Source organism: Mastigoproctus giganteus, chromosome 9 (genome assembly GCF_048544385.1).
Source record: "Mastigoproctus giganteus isolate SK-2022 chromosome 9, ASM4854438v1, whole genome shotgun sequence".
Taxonomy (NCBI): domain Eukaryota; kingdom Metazoa; phylum Arthropoda; class Arachnida; order Uropygi; family Thelyphonidae; genus Mastigoproctus; species Mastigoproctus giganteus.
Window position 1 is genome coordinate 31,054,386 of NC_143583.1, and position 18,710 is coordinate 31,073,095.

The 18,710-nt window shown below is 38.1% G+C and overlaps 1 protein-coding gene across 5 annotated transcripts in view; it reads left to right on the plus strand.

The window, feature by feature from the left end:
• Window positions 1–18,710, plus strand: part of LOC150080131 (uncharacterized) — a 660,399-nt gene that overhangs the window by 565,237 nt on the left and 76,452 nt on the right. For all 5 annotated transcript variants that reach the window (XM_090382143.1, XM_090382148.1, XM_090382147.1 and 2 more), the window contains 2 exons: window positions 14,525–14,797; window positions 14,909–15,097. In XM_090382143.1, coding sequence (XP_090238269.1) covers window positions 14,525–14,797; window positions 14,909–15,097 — 462 coding nt within the window. The remainder of the gene's footprint in view (window positions 1–14,524; window positions 14,798–14,908; window positions 15,098–18,710) is intronic.

Genomic DNA, 18,710 nt, shown 5'->3' on the forward strand with positions numbered 1-18,710 from the left:
ACTCATAGAAGTGGAAAGTGAAAAAGACCTTGGGGTAATTGTGCAGTCAAATATGAAGTTCACTGAGCAGTGCAAACTGACTCCCAGGGCAGGTAATGGAGTCTTGTGAATGATATATAGAAATTTTGCTAGCAGGGACAGTGAGATGATTATCGTGTTATAGAAGGCAGTGGTCAGGCCACACCTAGAGTACTGTGTACAGGTCTGGAAGCCTAATTTTAGGAAGGATGTAGAGTTGCTAGAAAGAGGACAAAGAAGGGCAACAAGATTGGTGAGGGGGAACAAAGGGATGCTCTTACCAAGAAAGGCTTAAGTTCTCCAAATTGCAGGACTTAGAGAGTAGACACCTGTAATGTGATCTACTTAAGGTGTATAAGGCCTTGAATGGCTTGAGCAAGCTGAATGCTGATGGGATTCTTCCTCTTGTTCAGATTATGAACCTGAGGGGACACAGATTCAAATTCAGTTGTAGAACAGATGTGCAGAAATTTGCCTTTAGCCAGCAGGTAGTTGATTGGTGGAACAGACTTCCATCTTATCATCAAAGTTTCTTGCAACAACCGACTAACTGGTTAAAATAAATTTATTAAAATAAAAATGATATATACATAAGATAAAACAGAAATAAAATAAGATAAAGGCATTACAATACAATAAGATAAAAGAGTTAAAAAATATATAATAAAAGTGTTAGAGTACATAGTAACTTGGAATCTAAAGTTAATAAACGTGTGCATTCTTGGTTTCTAGCTTATAAGATTACCAAGAATGGCCACTCTAAGCTATGTGCAACAGGTTGTCGACTTGTTGTCATACACCTACATATGAACTTTCTAAACATTTTGCCAAATCATTAGCACCCCTTGTTGGGAAAACTCTTTACACTGTTTCCAGTAGTATGCATTTTCTGCATATTATTAAAGATTTTTTTATTTCTCAGAGCGAGGTTGTGGTCTCCTTTGATGTGGTTTCTCTGTTCACTTCTGTTCCTGTACAACAGGCTATTTCCTGTGTGAGATGTCTTTTGAGCAGGAATACCACATTGGGAGATAGAACCTCGCTCTCTACAGGTGATATTTGTACTGCTCTCAATCTGTGTTTAACGGGTGGCATGATCATGTTCAATGACTCTGTTTCACCTAATACAGGGCACGGCTGTGTGTGCCCCTGTTAGTCCTATCGTGGCCAATATCGCCATAGAGGAACTTGAGAGTCAGATTTTCTTGAACTCACCTATTCCTATCACTCTTTGGTGTCATTATGTTGATGATATTTTTGCAATTGTACCCAGGGGATCAGAATCTGGGCTGCTGCAATATCTCAATTCCCTGTCCGTCATTAAGTTTACGACTGAACTAGTGGTTGATAATACCCTTCCTTTTTTGGATGTGTTAGTCCAATGCATGGATTCGCGTTTAGTAACTTCCGTTTTTAGGAAGCCAATGTTTTTTTGTTTTTTTTTTATTTGGTAGTTGTTGGCGCATCGGCTTCTGTGGTCATAATGCACCTCCCAAGGTTTTTGCAGTACTTTGATCCAAGCCCGAGGTGGGAATCAAACCCGCGACCTTTGGGTTGCCAGGCAGGCACTTTACCCACCCGACTAGCCCGGTCGGCCGAAGCCAATGTGTGCAGGCCAATTTACCAATTATGGCTCTGCGCATGCCCCCCCCCCCGGTCATTTTCGTAGCACTGCTCGTACTTCATTCTCCCGCGCTTGGGCACACTCTATTTCGACTGGTGACAGGCAATTGGAGATTTCTAAAATTAGGGCAGAGCTTTCAAATTGCAGCTATCCACCTCATGTTTTAGATAGATGTGAGCTTCAGGCTCACGAATTTATTATGAAATCTAACCCGCCTTGCGTCAATCAGTTTATCTTTACCGCCTACATCCCCTATTATCCGTGCATGTCGGAATGTCTTTTTAGGATTTTGTGTCTCCATCATATATGATGTGTGCAACTTCCTGGGAGGAAATTACAATCTGTTATTTCTAAGGTGAAACACCTGTTCCTCCTTTCTTGCGGAGTGGTTCCGTATACTGTATTACGTGTCCAGTGTTATGTAGGTGAGTCTGGTAGAAGATTGAAAGATCGGGTTTCTGAGCATGAGGTGGCCATGCGAACTGCTAAGTTTGAACGCACCACAGTCGCCGAACATTATTGGGTTGAGCAGCACAATCTTCATCCCCAATGGGATATTGAAATCGTCGACTATTCACGTGATTACCACCAGCGCTCATGGCTTGAAGCACTACACATAGCCACCAATAATAATACTATGAATCGGACGAGGCGCTATGTGATGATCAGCAGTGCTATGAGCACTGCTGATCATCACATGTACGTAATTCTGCTTTACCAACACCAGACTCATGATACATGAACATGCCCAGCTGACTTGTGGTATTGAAACCATCAATATATACTGAAGTACACCATTCATAGACTAGCTGACAAAGAGGCACTTTGCTTCGAAAGCTACTATGTATTTTAACGCTTTTATTATATATATTTTAACTCTTTTATCTTATTGTATTTTCACCCTTTTATCTTATTGTATTTTCGCGCTTTTATCTTATTTTATTTCTGTGTTATCATATGTATATATCATTTCTATATTAATAAATTTATTTTAGTCAGTCGTCGCAAGAAACTTTGATGATATAATGCAACCTGGCGCATAAGGCCTGTTTTCTAAAGACTTCCATCTTTTGTTGTGGAAGTTGATAGCATGATTAAATTTAAGGCTGAGCCGGACAGGCATTTGGAATAAATGAAGGGGTGAAATGGGAGGTTTTTTTTTTTTTTTTTTTGGCTGATGCTGCATGAGCCTGCTTTCTTGCATCATATGCCTCTACTAATGCTAATGCTCAATACATTCTATGTTGATTTCAATATTTATAGAAGGATAAGAGATTTCCTCAATATGATATGTAGAAGTCCTTGAGGTTGTCACAGACTTTCTTTCAGATATGCCAAACAAGCTGTACTTGCTACCTGGGTGTCTAAAACACTGATGGAAATCACATTCGGGCACTCAAATCAAGTGGACCCAATTTCGGTGAAGTACGGAATTTCTACAACAGCCAAATCCTCTGCTTTCACCCTCACGATGGTGGAACTTTTAGTAATCCTGAATAAAACCCCCATGCGCAAGCACACTGTAGGTGAACACCCAAATGTGAACAACGTCAGCAGAGGTCGAGGTGTAGGGCCCACACCATGTGGAGGAATGCTGCCCTTCTGTGTTACCAGACAATACTAGGTGGTAGATGACTCTCATCAACCAGTGCACCACTTTGCTTATTGGAGGCTTGAAGTGGTGGAACTCATGTTTAGTCTCCAGAGCTAAGTTGCAGTCAATCCTCCCCATCTCTTCCATCATGCAGTATGACTGATGACTTTTGAGGTTATGATGGTCATCATGGCAAGATCCAATCTTCCATACATTTCGAGGGTACGGCTCTAAAACAGTGTTCGCAGGTCGGCCGCTAGTTAGTACCGGACCGAACCTGTTGGTAACTCTCTAAGAGGCTTCCGGATCAGCTAGTGTATAATCTTGCTACCTCTACTCTGCTAGATGGTGACTGGAGGGAGTCAGAGTAGTGTGTATGCGGGGGGGAGGGGCATTGTCAAGGCCATGTTGTGTCAAGGATCTGGGTATATTCTTATCATGTGTATGCCATATCCAAAAATTTCATTACTTCATACAGCATGCCCCCTTCCCACTTTTTCTCGCTGTTGAATACACCATGAATTGTCAAACTAATAGAGTAAGCTTACCTGCGAAAAGATCTAAACCTCCCAAACACTTCCTACTTCATTTCAAAAATATACGTGGTCTCAGTTCTAATCTCAATGATGTCCATTTCCACTTGCAGTCTGCGAAACCCTCATGTACTTTTTCTGACAGAATCTCAGTTATCAGTTGATTCAACTACTGCTCATCTCAGTTGCCAAAATTATTCGTTGTGTGATTCCTTTCACCTTAAAGGTGCATACTTCTGCATATGTCCATTCCAATATTCCCTGTCAGAGACTTGATAATTTGGAATCTCCTCTTTTTGATCTTCTCTGGCTTTAAATCTTTCTACCTTGTTCTGTGAAATTCATCTGTTCTCTCTCTCTACCATTCTCCCAACTCCACTAATCACTTGGAGTTCTTTGACTTCCTTTCTTTGCAATTTGAATTTCTCCAGTCCAACTTTCCTAACAGTGAGGTAATTTTCCTTGGCGATTTCAGTGTTCATAACTGCAGCTGGTCGAGGTGCTGAGGCTTTTGAAATTACTAATGACCTCACTCAGATTGTTCATTTACCTACAACAATACTGGACAATCCTAATCATACAGCCAACACGCTTGATCTTTTTCTCACAAACAACCCTTCTAAGTACATGGTCGAAGTGAGAGGTCCTTTAGGCACTTCAGATCACAACTTGGTGATTTCCTCTACTCCAATGGAGCCTTTATCTCGTGGCTATTCCCAACCTTGTGTTCTTTGGCATTACAAGAATGCAAAATGGGATGACCTGCGAGATTTCTTTTCTTCTTTTCCTTGGTCGGATTACTGTTTCAAAACTTCTGATATCAATGTTTGCTCAGATCGTGTCAGTGAAATTATTCTTGCAGGAATGGGATCCTTTATCCCACACTCCACTTTAAAATCTCATCCTTTATCTAAACCTTGGTTTTCCAATAAATGTGCTAAGGCTGTTCAAAAGAAGAATGTTGCATATCGTAATTGGCTTATTTCTAATTCTTCAGTTTCATTTTCTGCCTACACCAAAGCTCGCAACAATTGTAAAGCAGTTATTAATCAGTCCAAACTAGAGTTTGAACAGGCTAAGAGTGGAAAACTTGCTTCTTGTCCTAATGGTAGCCGAGCATTCTGGTCTCTTGCCAAAGCTCTATTGGCCGCAATTTTTGCCAACCCCTGTCCAAACCAGATGGTTCTGTTGTCACTTCAACCAAGGATAAAGCTGACCTGCTAGCATCCAATTTTTCTTCCAACTCATGTATTAATGATCTTGGTAAAACTTGATATACCATTATCAATATCATTTATAAATACAGAAAACAATAATGGACCCAACACTGAGCCCTGAGGGAGTCCACTAATAATATTAGTCCACGATGAGCAGTGTCCATTGATTACCATTCTCTGTCTTCTCCCCCTCAGCCACCCCTTTATCCACAGCAGCAATTTTCCTCCAATGTCACACTGCTCCAATTTGTGCAGCAGTCTTCCATGTGCAACAGTATCAAAAGCCTTTCTAAGATCCAAGTATATAATATCAAAGTTATTCCCTGCATCCAGTTCTTTTGTGACTGCATCATAGTATCCAATCAAATTGGTCAGGCAAGACTTCCCCTTAACAAAACCATGCTGTGTCCGAGCTATAACTGAAGTCTTGTGTAGATGATCCTGCAGTGCTGCTTTAACCAGTGCCTCCATTAATTTTCCGGGAACAGAAGTTAAACTCACAGGTCTATAATTACTTGTGTCAGCCTTTGATTCTCCTTTGTGAATTGGGGTCACATTTGCACATCTCCAGTCCATGGATACCTCCCCTGAGTCCAAGGAAGCTCTCATAATTACTTCTACTCTTTCTAAAGTAATGGAGAAATCAATTAACTACCAACTCTTAAACTACCTAGAAACCTTCCATCTGATTAACAATTGCCAGTATGTATTCTGTTAGTGTCCATCCACTGGTGATATTTGGGCTTATATTACTCATTTATGGACAAATTCAATGGAAAGGTTCAGTGAAACACAAGCAGTAGCTCTTGACATATCAAAGGCTTTTGATCGTGTTTTGCGTAAAGGTCTTCTAAACATGCTTCCATCTTATGGTTTGCCAACTGTGTTTTGTAATTGGTTATCCAGTTTTCTCTCTGACCACTCACTGAGGGTGATGGTAGATGGATCTCTGTTTTCTAATTTCTCCACTAAGCTGGGTCCCCCAAGATTCAGTTCTTTCCCCCACTCTTTTCCTCTTGTATATTAATGACCTTCTTCTATTGACTGGAAATCGTATTCATAGTTTTGCCAATGATAGCACATTGCTTTCCAGTTTAAGAAACCTTGCTCTACTCAATCAGCTTCAACTTCTCGAATATCCAATAACAATTGCTTAAATGCCGATCTCCAGGTAATTCTCCAGTGGAGCAAAGACAGCTTGGTTGATTTCAATCTTTCTAAAACTCACTCTTGTCTTATGTCTCGCAAAAAGAATTCTTCTGCTCCTGTTCTTATCTTTGGTGACACTCCGATTTCTAGGCGAGAAGAAATATCTCTTTAGGGATTACCCTTACTTGTAATCTCTCTTGGCCCAAGCACATTACAAATATTGCTTCCTCTGCATCTAAAAAACTTGGTGTTCTCTTTTGCCCTTGGCATACTTTTCTTCGAAACAGCTGTTCACTCTGTACAAATCGCAAATTCACCCTATCATGGAATATTGTTTCCACATATGGGGCGGTGATCCCCTAAACCTCTCTCAGGTTTCTAGGTTCCATTTCAGAACAGGGCAGTTAGGTTAATTAATGACTCATCTCTAACAGAGTCTCTGCACTCGCTCTCTCATAGACGTACTGTTTCTGCTGCATGCCTTTTCTACAGATACCTCCATGGGCACTGTTCTTCAGAATTGGCTTTTATAATTCCCGCTCTCTCTTTTAAAACAGTCCGAACACGTGCCGCCACCAGCCAACATCCATTTACTGTCGAACTTCAAACCCACAGAACCAACTTTTTATCTTCCTCGTTTATTCATTCAACTGCCGTTTTCTTGAACAACCTTCCTTCATATGGTTCCTTCATACTTCCTGAAAATTACAGTTTACAGAAGTTCAAGGTTAATGTCAACAAATATCTTCTTTCTTCTTCTCAACCTCCAACCCAAGCATGGTATTAAGTACTATAGGTTCTAATACCTCTCGTGTTTGGGGTTCTCATTAAAAAAAAAAAAAATCTACTCTTCAGAAATTAAAATGAATATAATGTTGACACAAAATGATTACAGTAAAAAATAATAAATTTGAAAATAATTAAGAAACGATTTAAAAATTTATGTTAAACTTCTTTTAATTTTTTAATTGTGTTCTATTTTTTTTTAATTGTTCTTTATTTTTAATTTATTATTTTTTACTGTAATCATTTTGCATTAATTTTATATTCATTTTAATTTCTGGAGAGTTCTACATATCATATTGAGCCAAATTTCTGTTATTCTGTTAGTCAGGGAATGACCACCACATATCCCCCCCCCAGAGCAATATGGTCTTAATTGCTAATACTCCTAAAAACCAAATAACAAACAAAGAACAACAACAAATTATAGTAACTACAAGCTAGTGGCAATCAGGTCACTAAGAGGATCAGGCAAGTTAAAGCAAATCGTGAAAATTCTTTGGCTAAGAAGAGTAACAAAGATTCTTTGCTGTGACTTACATGTTAACACTAAAAGGAAAGAGAGGAACCACATTTCCCTGCTACATTTGAATGGAACAACTGTTGATGATCAAGTTTATATTGCCTACAAAATGGATAAATATTTTGCATCTAAATTCACACATGAAGATGTATTTAGGGATAGGAATACCAGAACTATGCCAAATTATAACTGCGAGCTAAATGATTTTGAAATAACCAAGGAAAAAAGTGGAAGAGAAATTGTTGAAGCTAAAAGTAAATAAGGCTCTTGGGGCTAATGAAATCTGTCCAATTATATTAAAAGAAATAGCAAGAGAAATAAATACACCTTTGGCCATAATTATGAAAGAGTAGGGAAGTAATATAATAGAGGCATGTGATGCAAGAAAGCAAGTGTATGAGCTTATGTAGCATCAGCCAAAAAAAAAAAAAATAATATATATATATATATATATATATTCACACAATCATTCCCTCTAAATGTTTATCCAGTTCCTCTTGAATTTATTTAAGATATCAACTTCCACGACAGATGGAAGTTTGTTCCAGCAATTAACCACCCGCTTGCTAAAGGCAAATTTCCGCACATTTATTCTATAACTGTCTTTCCTCAATTTGAATTTATGCCCCCTAAGGTTTGTAATTGAGAAAAAGTGGAAGAATCCCATCAGAATTCAGTGTGCTCAACCCATTCAAGAACTTAAGAACCTGCAGAACTTAAGCCTTTCTTGGGTAAGAGGATCCCTTCATTCCCCTCACCAACCTTGTTGCCCTTCTCTGTACATGCTCAAGCAAATCTACATCCTTCCTGAAATGAGATCTTCAGACCTGTACACAGTACTCAAGGCACAGCCTGACCATTGCCTTATACAGAGAGACAATCACCTCCTTCTCTCTGCTAGTTAACTTCCTGTATATTATTGACAAAACCCCATGACCTGCTCTTGCAGCCTGTCTGCATTGTTCAAAAAAACTTCATATCCGAATACACAATTATTCCCAGGTCTTTTTCATTTTCTACCACCTTAAGTGTAGTACCACACAGTTGGTACGTTCCTCTGGGATTACTTCTACCCATATGCAGTACTTTACATTTGTCAATGGTAAACTTCAGTTGCCACTTCTCAGCCCATCTGCCCAAATTTTCTAGATCCCGTTGCAGTAGCATACTGCCATTAACAAACCTGCCAACCTTTATATCATCTGCAAACTTTGACACTAAGCCTTATATACCTTCATCAGTATCATTGATAAATATACAAAACAACAGTGGGCCCAACACCGAACCCTGTGAGACTCCACTAATAACATTAGTCCACTAAGAGCAGTGTCCATTGATTACCACCCTCTGTCTTCTCCCACTCAACCATGCTTTTATCCATTGTAGCAACTTATCCTTAATACCATTCTGCTCCAATTTGTTCAGTAGTCTTCCATGCGCAACAGTATCAAAAGCTTTCTTGAAATCCAAGTTTGTTTGTTTGTTTGTTTTTGTTTTTTAGGAGCATTAGCAACTAAGGCCATATTGCTCCAGGATATGCGGTGGTCATTCTCTGACCTTTCCGCATCCTCTGTATTTGATGGTGACGGGCTCGAACCCCGGTCTAATTAAGAAGCGTGTGCTATGCACTGCTGCTGCTCCTTCCCACATGGCTACTGAGGCTTCTCGAAATCCAAGTATATGATATCAAAATTATTTTTTGCATCCAATTCCTCTGTGACCACATCGTAGTATCCAATCAAACTGGAAAGACAAGACTTCCCCTTGCTGTTTCTGAATTATTGCTGCAGTCTTGTCTAGATGATTCTGCAATGCTGTTTCTGAATTATTGCTGCAGTTTTGTCTTGATGATTCTGTAATGCATCTTTCAACAATGACTCCATTATTTTACCTGGAACAGAAGTTAAACTAACTGGTCTCTAATTACTTGTCACCCTTCAATCCCCCGTTTGTGAATTGGGATACATTTGCACATCTCCAGTCCGTGGGGACTTCCCCTGAGTTCAAAGATACTCTCATAATTATGGCTAAGGATTTGCTTAGTTACTTTGCCACCTCCTTTAATATAACTGGATTGATCCCATCCTCCCCAGGAGTTTAACTTCAACAATTTCCCCTACACTTTGCTCTCAGTTATTACAAAATCATTAAGCACCCTGCTATAATTTGATAACCTTCTGGCATTTTCAAACCTTAATAACTCCTCATGTTTGAACGTAGATGCAAAATACTCATTCAGTTTGTTTGCTGTCTGAGCAGGATCATCAACAGTCAAACCATCGATATCAAGTGGAACAATCTGATTCATCCCCTTCCTTTTAGAGTTTATATAAGTAAAGAAATCCTTTCAATTTTTCTTAGCATCGTTTGTCAAAGATTTCTCGTAATCTGCCTTCGCTTGCCTAATCTCCTTTGTGACTTAATTACAGACTAGCTTACATCTGTCATAGGCTTCCGTGTCGCCTGATAATTTGTATGCATCCCATGCATTTTTTTCTGTGCTATGAGTCTCATTAGTTCATTTGACAACTATTTAGTCCTAAACCTTGAACAATATTTCTTAATAGGTATGAAAAGTCAATTCCCTGTAGATGTGTAAATGTCTCTCCTGTATAAGGGGAGAGTAAAATAAAAGTGAGTAATGACAGACCTGTAAGCTTAACTTCTTTTCCTGAAAAAATAATGCATTCAGTGGTTAAAGAAGTACTCTGGGATCATCTTAACAGGATTGCAATTATATTAAAATTGCAGCATAGATTTGTTAAGTGGGGATCTTGTGTGACCAGTCTGATTATTTTCTGTGACTTACAAAGTAATATGGGAACTGGATGCATAAAAATAATTCTGACATCATATACAGATCACTCATCGGTGAAGACAGGATATTAGAGCTGGAAAAGGAATTAGATAATGTGAATTGGAATATCATCGGTTTGGCTGAAACAAGAAGAAGAAATGAATCACTTATAAGTTTATCAAGTGGAAATCTGCTGTACACCAATGGAAACAGGGAAAGCAGTGAAGGTGGAGTTGGGTTTCTGGTCCATAAAGATTTTAAAAACAACATTTTGGAATTCAAAAGTACATCACCAAGGGTGTCAAGACTAATACTCAAGATTTCTAAGAGGTACAAGCTAAAGGTTATAATGATTTATGCAACAACATCGAGCCATGATGATGAAGAAATGTACACCGAAATTGAGAGTCTTCTAGATGAGCAGAAAACCCACTACACTATTATTATGGGGGACTTCAATGCTAAGGCTGGAAAAAGGCAAAACAGTGCAGAAAGAGGAACTATAGGAAATTTTGGAATTGGTGAAAGAAATAAAAGAGGTGAAAGACGTGGAATTTGCAGAATCTCAAGGAACATCAGTAATGAACACTTTTTTCAAGAACAGGGTGAACAGAAAGTGGAGATGGAAGAGTCCAAATGGATTAACTACTAATGAAGTCAACTTCATCCTCACTAACAGAAGATATATTGTGAATGATGTTACCGTCCTGAATAAGGTAAATGTTGGAAGTGATCACAGAATGGTAAGATGTACGCTTGATATAGATGTAGGAAAGGAAAGGAAAAAACTGACTCGAGTAAATAATACAAAGGTCTTTGAGATCACAGAGGAGGAGAAAAAGCAGTATGTACTGGAACTTAAGAACAAGTTTCAGCTTCTGCAGACTGCTCAGGACCAAGATATGGACGAGGAATATTACAACTTTCTGAAAGTGATAAAGCCCAAGAAACCTATAGGGAAACAGAAATCCAAAGAAGAAAAAATTAGTCAAGAAACACTTGTCATGATGAACTGAAGACGACAAATGAAGAGCAAGAAAAACACTGACAGGGATAAAATTGAGTATACTGACTTATGCAAAGCCATTAGAAAGAGACTCAGAGAGGACATAAGAAGATTTAGCACAAGAAAAGTAGAACAATCATTAAGGGAAAACAAATGATTTAAATCAGCAGCCATTAGCAGTAATACAGAAAGACAAATTATACTGAAACTGAAGAATAGCGATGATGTACTTATAAACAGTAGAGAAGGCATAATTCAAATAGCAGAAGACTACTATAGAGAATTATACAAGGAGCGAGGGAATGATGCCAGCAGTGGGGAAGATGGATTGCAAAGTAGCAACACATACGACATACCCGATATTCTTCCTGATGAGGTAGAACATGCATTGAAGAAATGAAGAATCAGAAAGCCCCGGGGGAAGATGAAGTTACTGTAGAGTTGTTAAAATTGGGAGGAAGAGACATAATTGAAAAACTGGCAAAGCTCTTCACAAAGTGCATTAGAAAAGGTTTGACGCCCAAGCAGTGGAATAATGCAATCATAGTTTTGCTGCATAAGAAAGGAGATAAATCAGAAATTGGAAATTATAGACCAATTAGCTTGTTATCCCACATCTACAAGTTCACAAAGGTCATTACTAACAGATTAGAAAAAATACTTGATGAGAATCAACCGAAAGAGCAAGCTGGCTTTAGGACAGGATTCTGAACTATCGATCACCTTCACGTAATATCACAGCTAATGGAGAAAGCAAATGAATGTAAAACACCATTATGCCTGGCATTTGTGGATTATGAAAAGGCATTTGACTCCATACAGCATAAGGCAATGTTTCGGGCACTGGAAAGACAAGGCATAGATACCCCATATATTATGATTTTGAAGAAAATATATGAGAGTGCTACCTCCTTTATTAGACTAGACAAAGACAGTAGGAAATTTAAAATCAAGAAAGGAGTTCGACAAGGAGACACAATATCTCCGAAGCTGTTTACTGCTGCTCTTGAGAAAGCTTTCAGAAGATTAGACTGGTCGGAGAAAGGAGTCAGTGTGAACGGAGAGTACCTAAGCCATTTACGATTTGCAGATGACATTGTGGTCATAAGCCACGATCCCAAAGAATTAGAGGAAAATCTTAATCAGTTATGCACAGTTAAAAAGGATTTTGGACTAAAGATGAATATGGCTAAAACAAAAGTAATGATGAACAAGTATGCCACAGAAAGGGAAATAATGATTGAAGGAGCAGTAATTGAAAAGGTGGAGTCATATACTTATCTGGGACAAGTTATTAGCTGTAATAATGATAAATGACTGGAAGTCAAGAGAAGAATAAATTTTGGATGGATAGCATTCAGGAAATATAGTCACATACTGAAGAGCAATATCCCAGTTTGTCTGAAACGTAAAATGATGAACCAATGTATACTCCCCACCATGACTTATGGAAGTGAAACTTGGGCATTCACCAATAGAATGGAAGAGAAGCTGAGAACTACACAGCGAAGAATGGAACGAATTATATTGGGAATCAGACTGTTAGATAAGAAGAGAAACACATGGATTAGGCAGCAAACTCAAGTAAAGGACATTCTTATCAAAACTAAACAACTAAAATGGTCTTGGGTAGGACACATAGCTCGAAGACATGATGGACTAAGAAAATAACAGAATGGTACCCAAGAGGATCTAGAAGAAAACCTGGAAGACAAAGGCGGAGATGGATAGATGAAATTCGTGAGTTTGTGGGTAGTAAATGGATGGCCAGTGCTCAAAACAGAAGGAACTGGAAAGTTGCTGGAGAGGCCTTCATCCTGCAGTGGATTGAAAATGGCTGATGATGATGATGATCCAAGAGAAATGTACCAACTCAAGGAGGTGGAGAATGAAAAGACATGGGGATAATTGTGCAGTCAGATATGAAGTTCCCTGAGCAGTGCAGACGGGCTGCCAGAGCAGGTCATGGAATTTTGTCAATGATATATAGGAATTTTGCTAGCAGAGACAAGTTGGTGATTATACCTTTTTATAAGGCAGTGGTTAGGCCATGCTTTGAGGCCTCATTTTAGGAGGGATGTAGAGTTGCTAGAACGAGTGCAGAGAGGATCAACAAGTTTGACGAGAGGAACAAATTGTTTCTCTTACCAAGAGAGAGGCTTAAATTCTGCAATTTCAGCATATGGAGACTAGGCACCTACGAGATGATCTGATTGAGGTGTATTGAACGATGGGATGCTTGCCCAGATTAAGAAACTGAGTGGGCATGGATTCAAATTGAGGGAAGACTATTGTAGAATAGATGTACGGAAGTTTGCCTTTAGCCAGCAGGTAGTTGATTGCTGGAACAGAATTCCACAACAACAAGAGATTTCCATTTGTTGTTGTGGAAGTTGATAGCTTAGATAATTTAACGCTGAACTGAACAAACATTCGGAGTGGCCAGATAGGTGAAATGGGAACTATTTTTTTTTTTTTTTTGTCTGTTGCTCTATAAGCTTGCTTTCTTGCATCGTATGCCGCAACTAATGCTAATACATCATTGGTGCCTCCGTAGCCAGGTGGGAAGAAGCAGCAGTGCGTAGCACACGCTTCTTGATTAGACCGGGGTTCGAGCCCGTCACCACCAAATACGGAGGATGCGGAAAGGTCAGGGAATGACCACCGCATATCCCGGAGCAATATGGCCTTAGTTGCTAATGCTCCTAAAAACCAAATAACAAACAACAACAGCTAATACATCATTTGTAATTTCAAGAATGCAAAATGGTGTGATCTTGTGATCTTGATTTTTATTCCTCACAATAAATGCAAGGGATTTTCATCTTCTATTAACCTATTATTCCACATTATGATGAGGAATAATAGGTTAATGGAAGAGAATGCATTCTCTCCCATTAACCTATTAATTAAACTGAGAATGCATTGTTTCGGTAGGTGATACTAAGTAAAAAAGGCCTACGTGCTCTGGATTCATTAAGAAAATTTATTTTGTTCCTCAGAGCAAGCTAGTTTAGTTTGCTCTGAGAAACAAAATAAATTTTCGTAGGTAATACTAAATAAAAATATTTAAAAAATCTGCTTTAATGCAGAATTCATTAGATTCAGAAACTTTCTTCCTGATTTTTGTTTTTTAATAATAGTAATCTCTATTTATATTCAAATATGAAAAATTCTCTTAATTTTTATTTTGAAAAATAACTTATAGTGAAAATACATAACTTGTAACTTTATTTGATTATGAATTTTACTTTGTTTTTTTCTGTTGTATTAATTTTAGGTCTCCCCCACTGATTATCATCGCTTCATATATAAATGCCATTCTTGTCTGTTGGGTTTCAAACGAAGAGGTATGCTAGTTAATCACCTAGCCAAACGCCATCCTGACATTCGTCCTGAGTCTGTGCCTGAATTAAACCTGCCAATACTAAAAACAACACGAGACTATTACTGCCAATACTGTAACAAAGTGTACAAATCTAGTTCTAAACGTAAAGCGCATATATTAAAAAATCATCCTGGTGCAGAACTTCCAATGAGCAATAGACGAAAGGTATAAGGTTATATTTCTTGTGTGGTTTTATTGAGAAATTTTTAAATCCATATTTCTTCTCTGAGTAATGATTTTTTTTTTTTTTTTTTTTTTTTTTTTTTTTTTATGCAGGGAGGTATTCCAGAGATACCAGGAATGCCAAATCCTACTTTCTCCCAAACTGTTGGCAGCATCACCACTCATCCTCATCATTGTAGTTGGTGTCATAAACAGTATGCTAGTAAGGCAAAACTCCTTCAGCATCAGCGAAAAAAACATATGGATATGCTGGCTCTTACTTATGTTACATCTGGCACAAAAGTATGATATGATTTTTGTGTGTTTGTATGTACATGTGTATTTCTAGTATAATTATTTCTTTTGTGATAATATTTTTAAAGTTAAAAATATCAAAGACAAGGGTATGCATGATTATGATAGATGTTAATGAGCAATATTTTTTCGTTATGCAAAATTGTTGGGATCTTAACCATTCTAGGTTGTCAGTATTTACTAATATTGGGATTAGTCTAAAACTGAGCATCCATCACAAGTGATCTTTTTAAAAAGATGTGACAGAAATGTAGATGTGCATTTTTTAACATATAGGGATATCAAGAAAAGATGCAACAGTTTGGTATACTGATATATTTTGACATATTGTATTGGTGAGTTTGATATTATTAAGAATGTGGCAGTTTATTCAAGAAAAAATATACACAGTGTGGAAAAAAAGTAATGAGACCAGAATGCAGGTATCACTCTGAGAAAAGGTGCAAGAATAGCAAAGAAGTGGGATCTGTACAGGCCGGCCAACCCAAACCAGCTGACTTTAAGGTTGCTTTTTGGTACATGTTCTTTGTGCTTCATGTCTAACTTCACCCTCAGAATCCAAAGCATGAAATCAGTTAACATCAAGTTTTGTGTAAGGCTGGGAAAACATAACATTTCACATGTTTCACTGAAACATGTGAAATGTTAGGAGCAGTTTATGGGGATGAAGCTCTATCCCAAGCACAAACAATTCAATGGCATAAGCATTTTAAAGAAAACGAGAGGATGTAGCAGATGATCCTCGAAGTGGACAACTGAAAACAACCTGCAGCCCAAAATTAGTAGGTAAAGGGCACAATTTACTAGAAAGTGACTGCCAGTTAGCACTGAGAAAGCTATCAAGTAGGAACGAGATTAGCTCAGTGCAGGTGGAGTTTTTACGGTTCCATCTAATAGAGAAGTTGAGAAGTTTTTCTTAAGTTTTTATTGAAGTTGTTCTTAAATTTTTATTATTTTATATCAATAAAATTTTCATTTTATTGATTTAATTGGCAAATTAATTTATTTCCTAGAAGTAGCTTTATATCCTTAGTTACAACTTAGTTTATTTTGAATTTAGATAGAGATTTTTGTAGGTTATTAATTAGTATTAGTAAAACTTGTACCCTTTGAAACTTGCCGCCATTCTGTAGTATTGATAAAGAATACCATAACATATATCTCGAACTTGATAGCATAAGATATAATATAAAACTAGTTAAGAAATACATAGCACTGTAGTAGGAATCTGTTAGCTTAGTATAGTATTTGTAATTAATCAATTAAATTTATAAATCCTTTTAATTTTTTTTGTTAATTAAATTGAATTTAAACGGAAATCATGCCCAAGACTAGAGCAACAAACCAACATGGCGCAAAGTAGCGAAACTGTTGTGGTTCGGGGGAGAACTGAACGGGGCGATTCTCCAACGCATCACAATCTAAAAAAATGTGCAAAATGCGACATGTTTACAGATCTCTCTCAAACAGAACACAATCTAGCCATGGAGGATATCTTTGTGTGAGCAGAGAATGTGAAGAAATTAGACATCAACTCACTATTCTGATGGGTGTCTATGTGAGCTTGAAGAGTCAGGTTGTAGATGCCCTCGAAGGAATTAAAATCGGGGGGGGGGGGATCAAGCTGCCAGCTGCCCAGTTCAATGACAGAGCTCACTCTTTTGCACCAGGCAACACAATGGCAATCTTCAGAGCAGAATGCTGTGGTCCCACGGGAGTAGTTATTGTCGGTGACTCAATTGTGTCAGGGAAACAGAAAATATATTGTGCAAAAAAGATAAGTGAAAGAGGAACAGAATATGTCTGCCAGGGCAGGGAAACAGAAAATATATTGTGCAAAAAAGATAAGTGAAAGAGGAACAGAATATGTCTGCCAGGGCAAAAGTTGATGACGTAGAGCAGATATCATCTTTTAAGGGCACAAAAGGTGATATTGTTGTACACGTTGACACTGATGACATTAAGTGTAGGAGATCTGTAGATTTACTTAGCAAGTACAGGTCAATGTTGAGAAAAAAAAAAAGTCACAAGTTAGTTTTAAATTTGAAAGTGTCTGCAATCCTGCCCAGACAATAGGAGAGAGAATATGATGAAAGCCTTGTCAATTAATTCAGACCTGGAAAGGTTGTGCAGGGCAAGTGAGGTAGAATTTTTCTCAGCATGCTCTTTGCTTGTTAACAGGAGAAATAGCTTCGGAAGCATAACAGGAGAAATATTCTTCGGAAGAATATTTGCTGATGCTATCAAGAAAATGTTAGGTGGTTGAAAAACTGCTAACTTGGGGTGGGGGGGTGGGATTCACAGACTAATAGATTAACTGCAGCCGCAGGCAGAAGTGGAAATGATTCTTGCAATGCTTCTATTGGAACAAACAGCAGCCCGGAAAGCAAATTGCTTGGGATTTCAGGAACTGCTGGCAGTAATGAAAAAAGTAAATACATGGGCTGTGTTATAGTAACTAAGAGTAAGAATAAGCGCATGTACACCAATGCTAGGAGTATAATAAATAAATCTGATGGATTTGAAGTGCTAATTAAGACATCCAAGGCTGATACTGTTGGGATATGAGAGACATGGTGTCACTCAGATATAAGGTATGCAGAATTCGAATTTGGGGAGTACAATGTGTACAGAAAGGATAAACAGGATAGGAAGGGACAAGGAGTTAAGCTGTTAGTTAAGAAATACATAAAACCTAAGAAGTGCATTCAGTGGACATTGGTGGACAGTCCAATGTTCAGTCCGTTTGGTGTGACACAAGCACTGGGAAAACAAAAATGAGGGTAAGACTTTGTTACAGGCTTAATGACTGTGATATAATGGGAGATTTTAACTTCCCAGATATAGACTGGAACTTGTGGGTTGGTCACTCCCACACTAGCAAGACTTCTGTGGATTTATTGGATGATTGTTTTATTTAGCAGCATGTTAGAGAGACATCTAACATGCTCTCATCATACTACTACTACAACAAGAGGGAGTAACACTCTTGATCTGATTATCAGCAATGATTATTCATACGTTAAGAATTTACAGATAAAATAACCACTAGGTGGCAGTGATCACAGTCTACTGATGTGTGATTTACTTAAAGATGTAACTACCATTGGGGTTAAAGGAATGGTTTTTGTTTTCATAAAGATGACTGCAATGGCCTTGGAGATTTTTTAAGTTCTATACAGTGGGACCAACTGATGATGTTACCAACAGCAAATTCTAAATGGGAAGCATTCAAGGAAGTAATTTTGGATGCTTTTTGTTCCAACTAAGAAATACTGTTCTAGATTTAGGCCCAAATGGATGTCAGATGAACTAATGAGATTCGTGGAAGAGAAGAAAAATGCATGGGATACCCATAAATTGTCAGGTGACACAGAAGCCTGTTGAAGATACAAATTAGACTGTAATCAATTCACAAAGGAGGTTAGGCAAGCAAAGGCATATTATGAGAAATCTTTGGCAAAGGATGCAGAGAAAAACAGCAAAGATTTCTTTACTTATATAAACTGTAAAAGGAAGGGGATGAATCAGATTGGTCCACTTGATATCAATGGTTTGACTTTAGATGATCATTCTCAGACAACTGCAAACTAATTGAGTA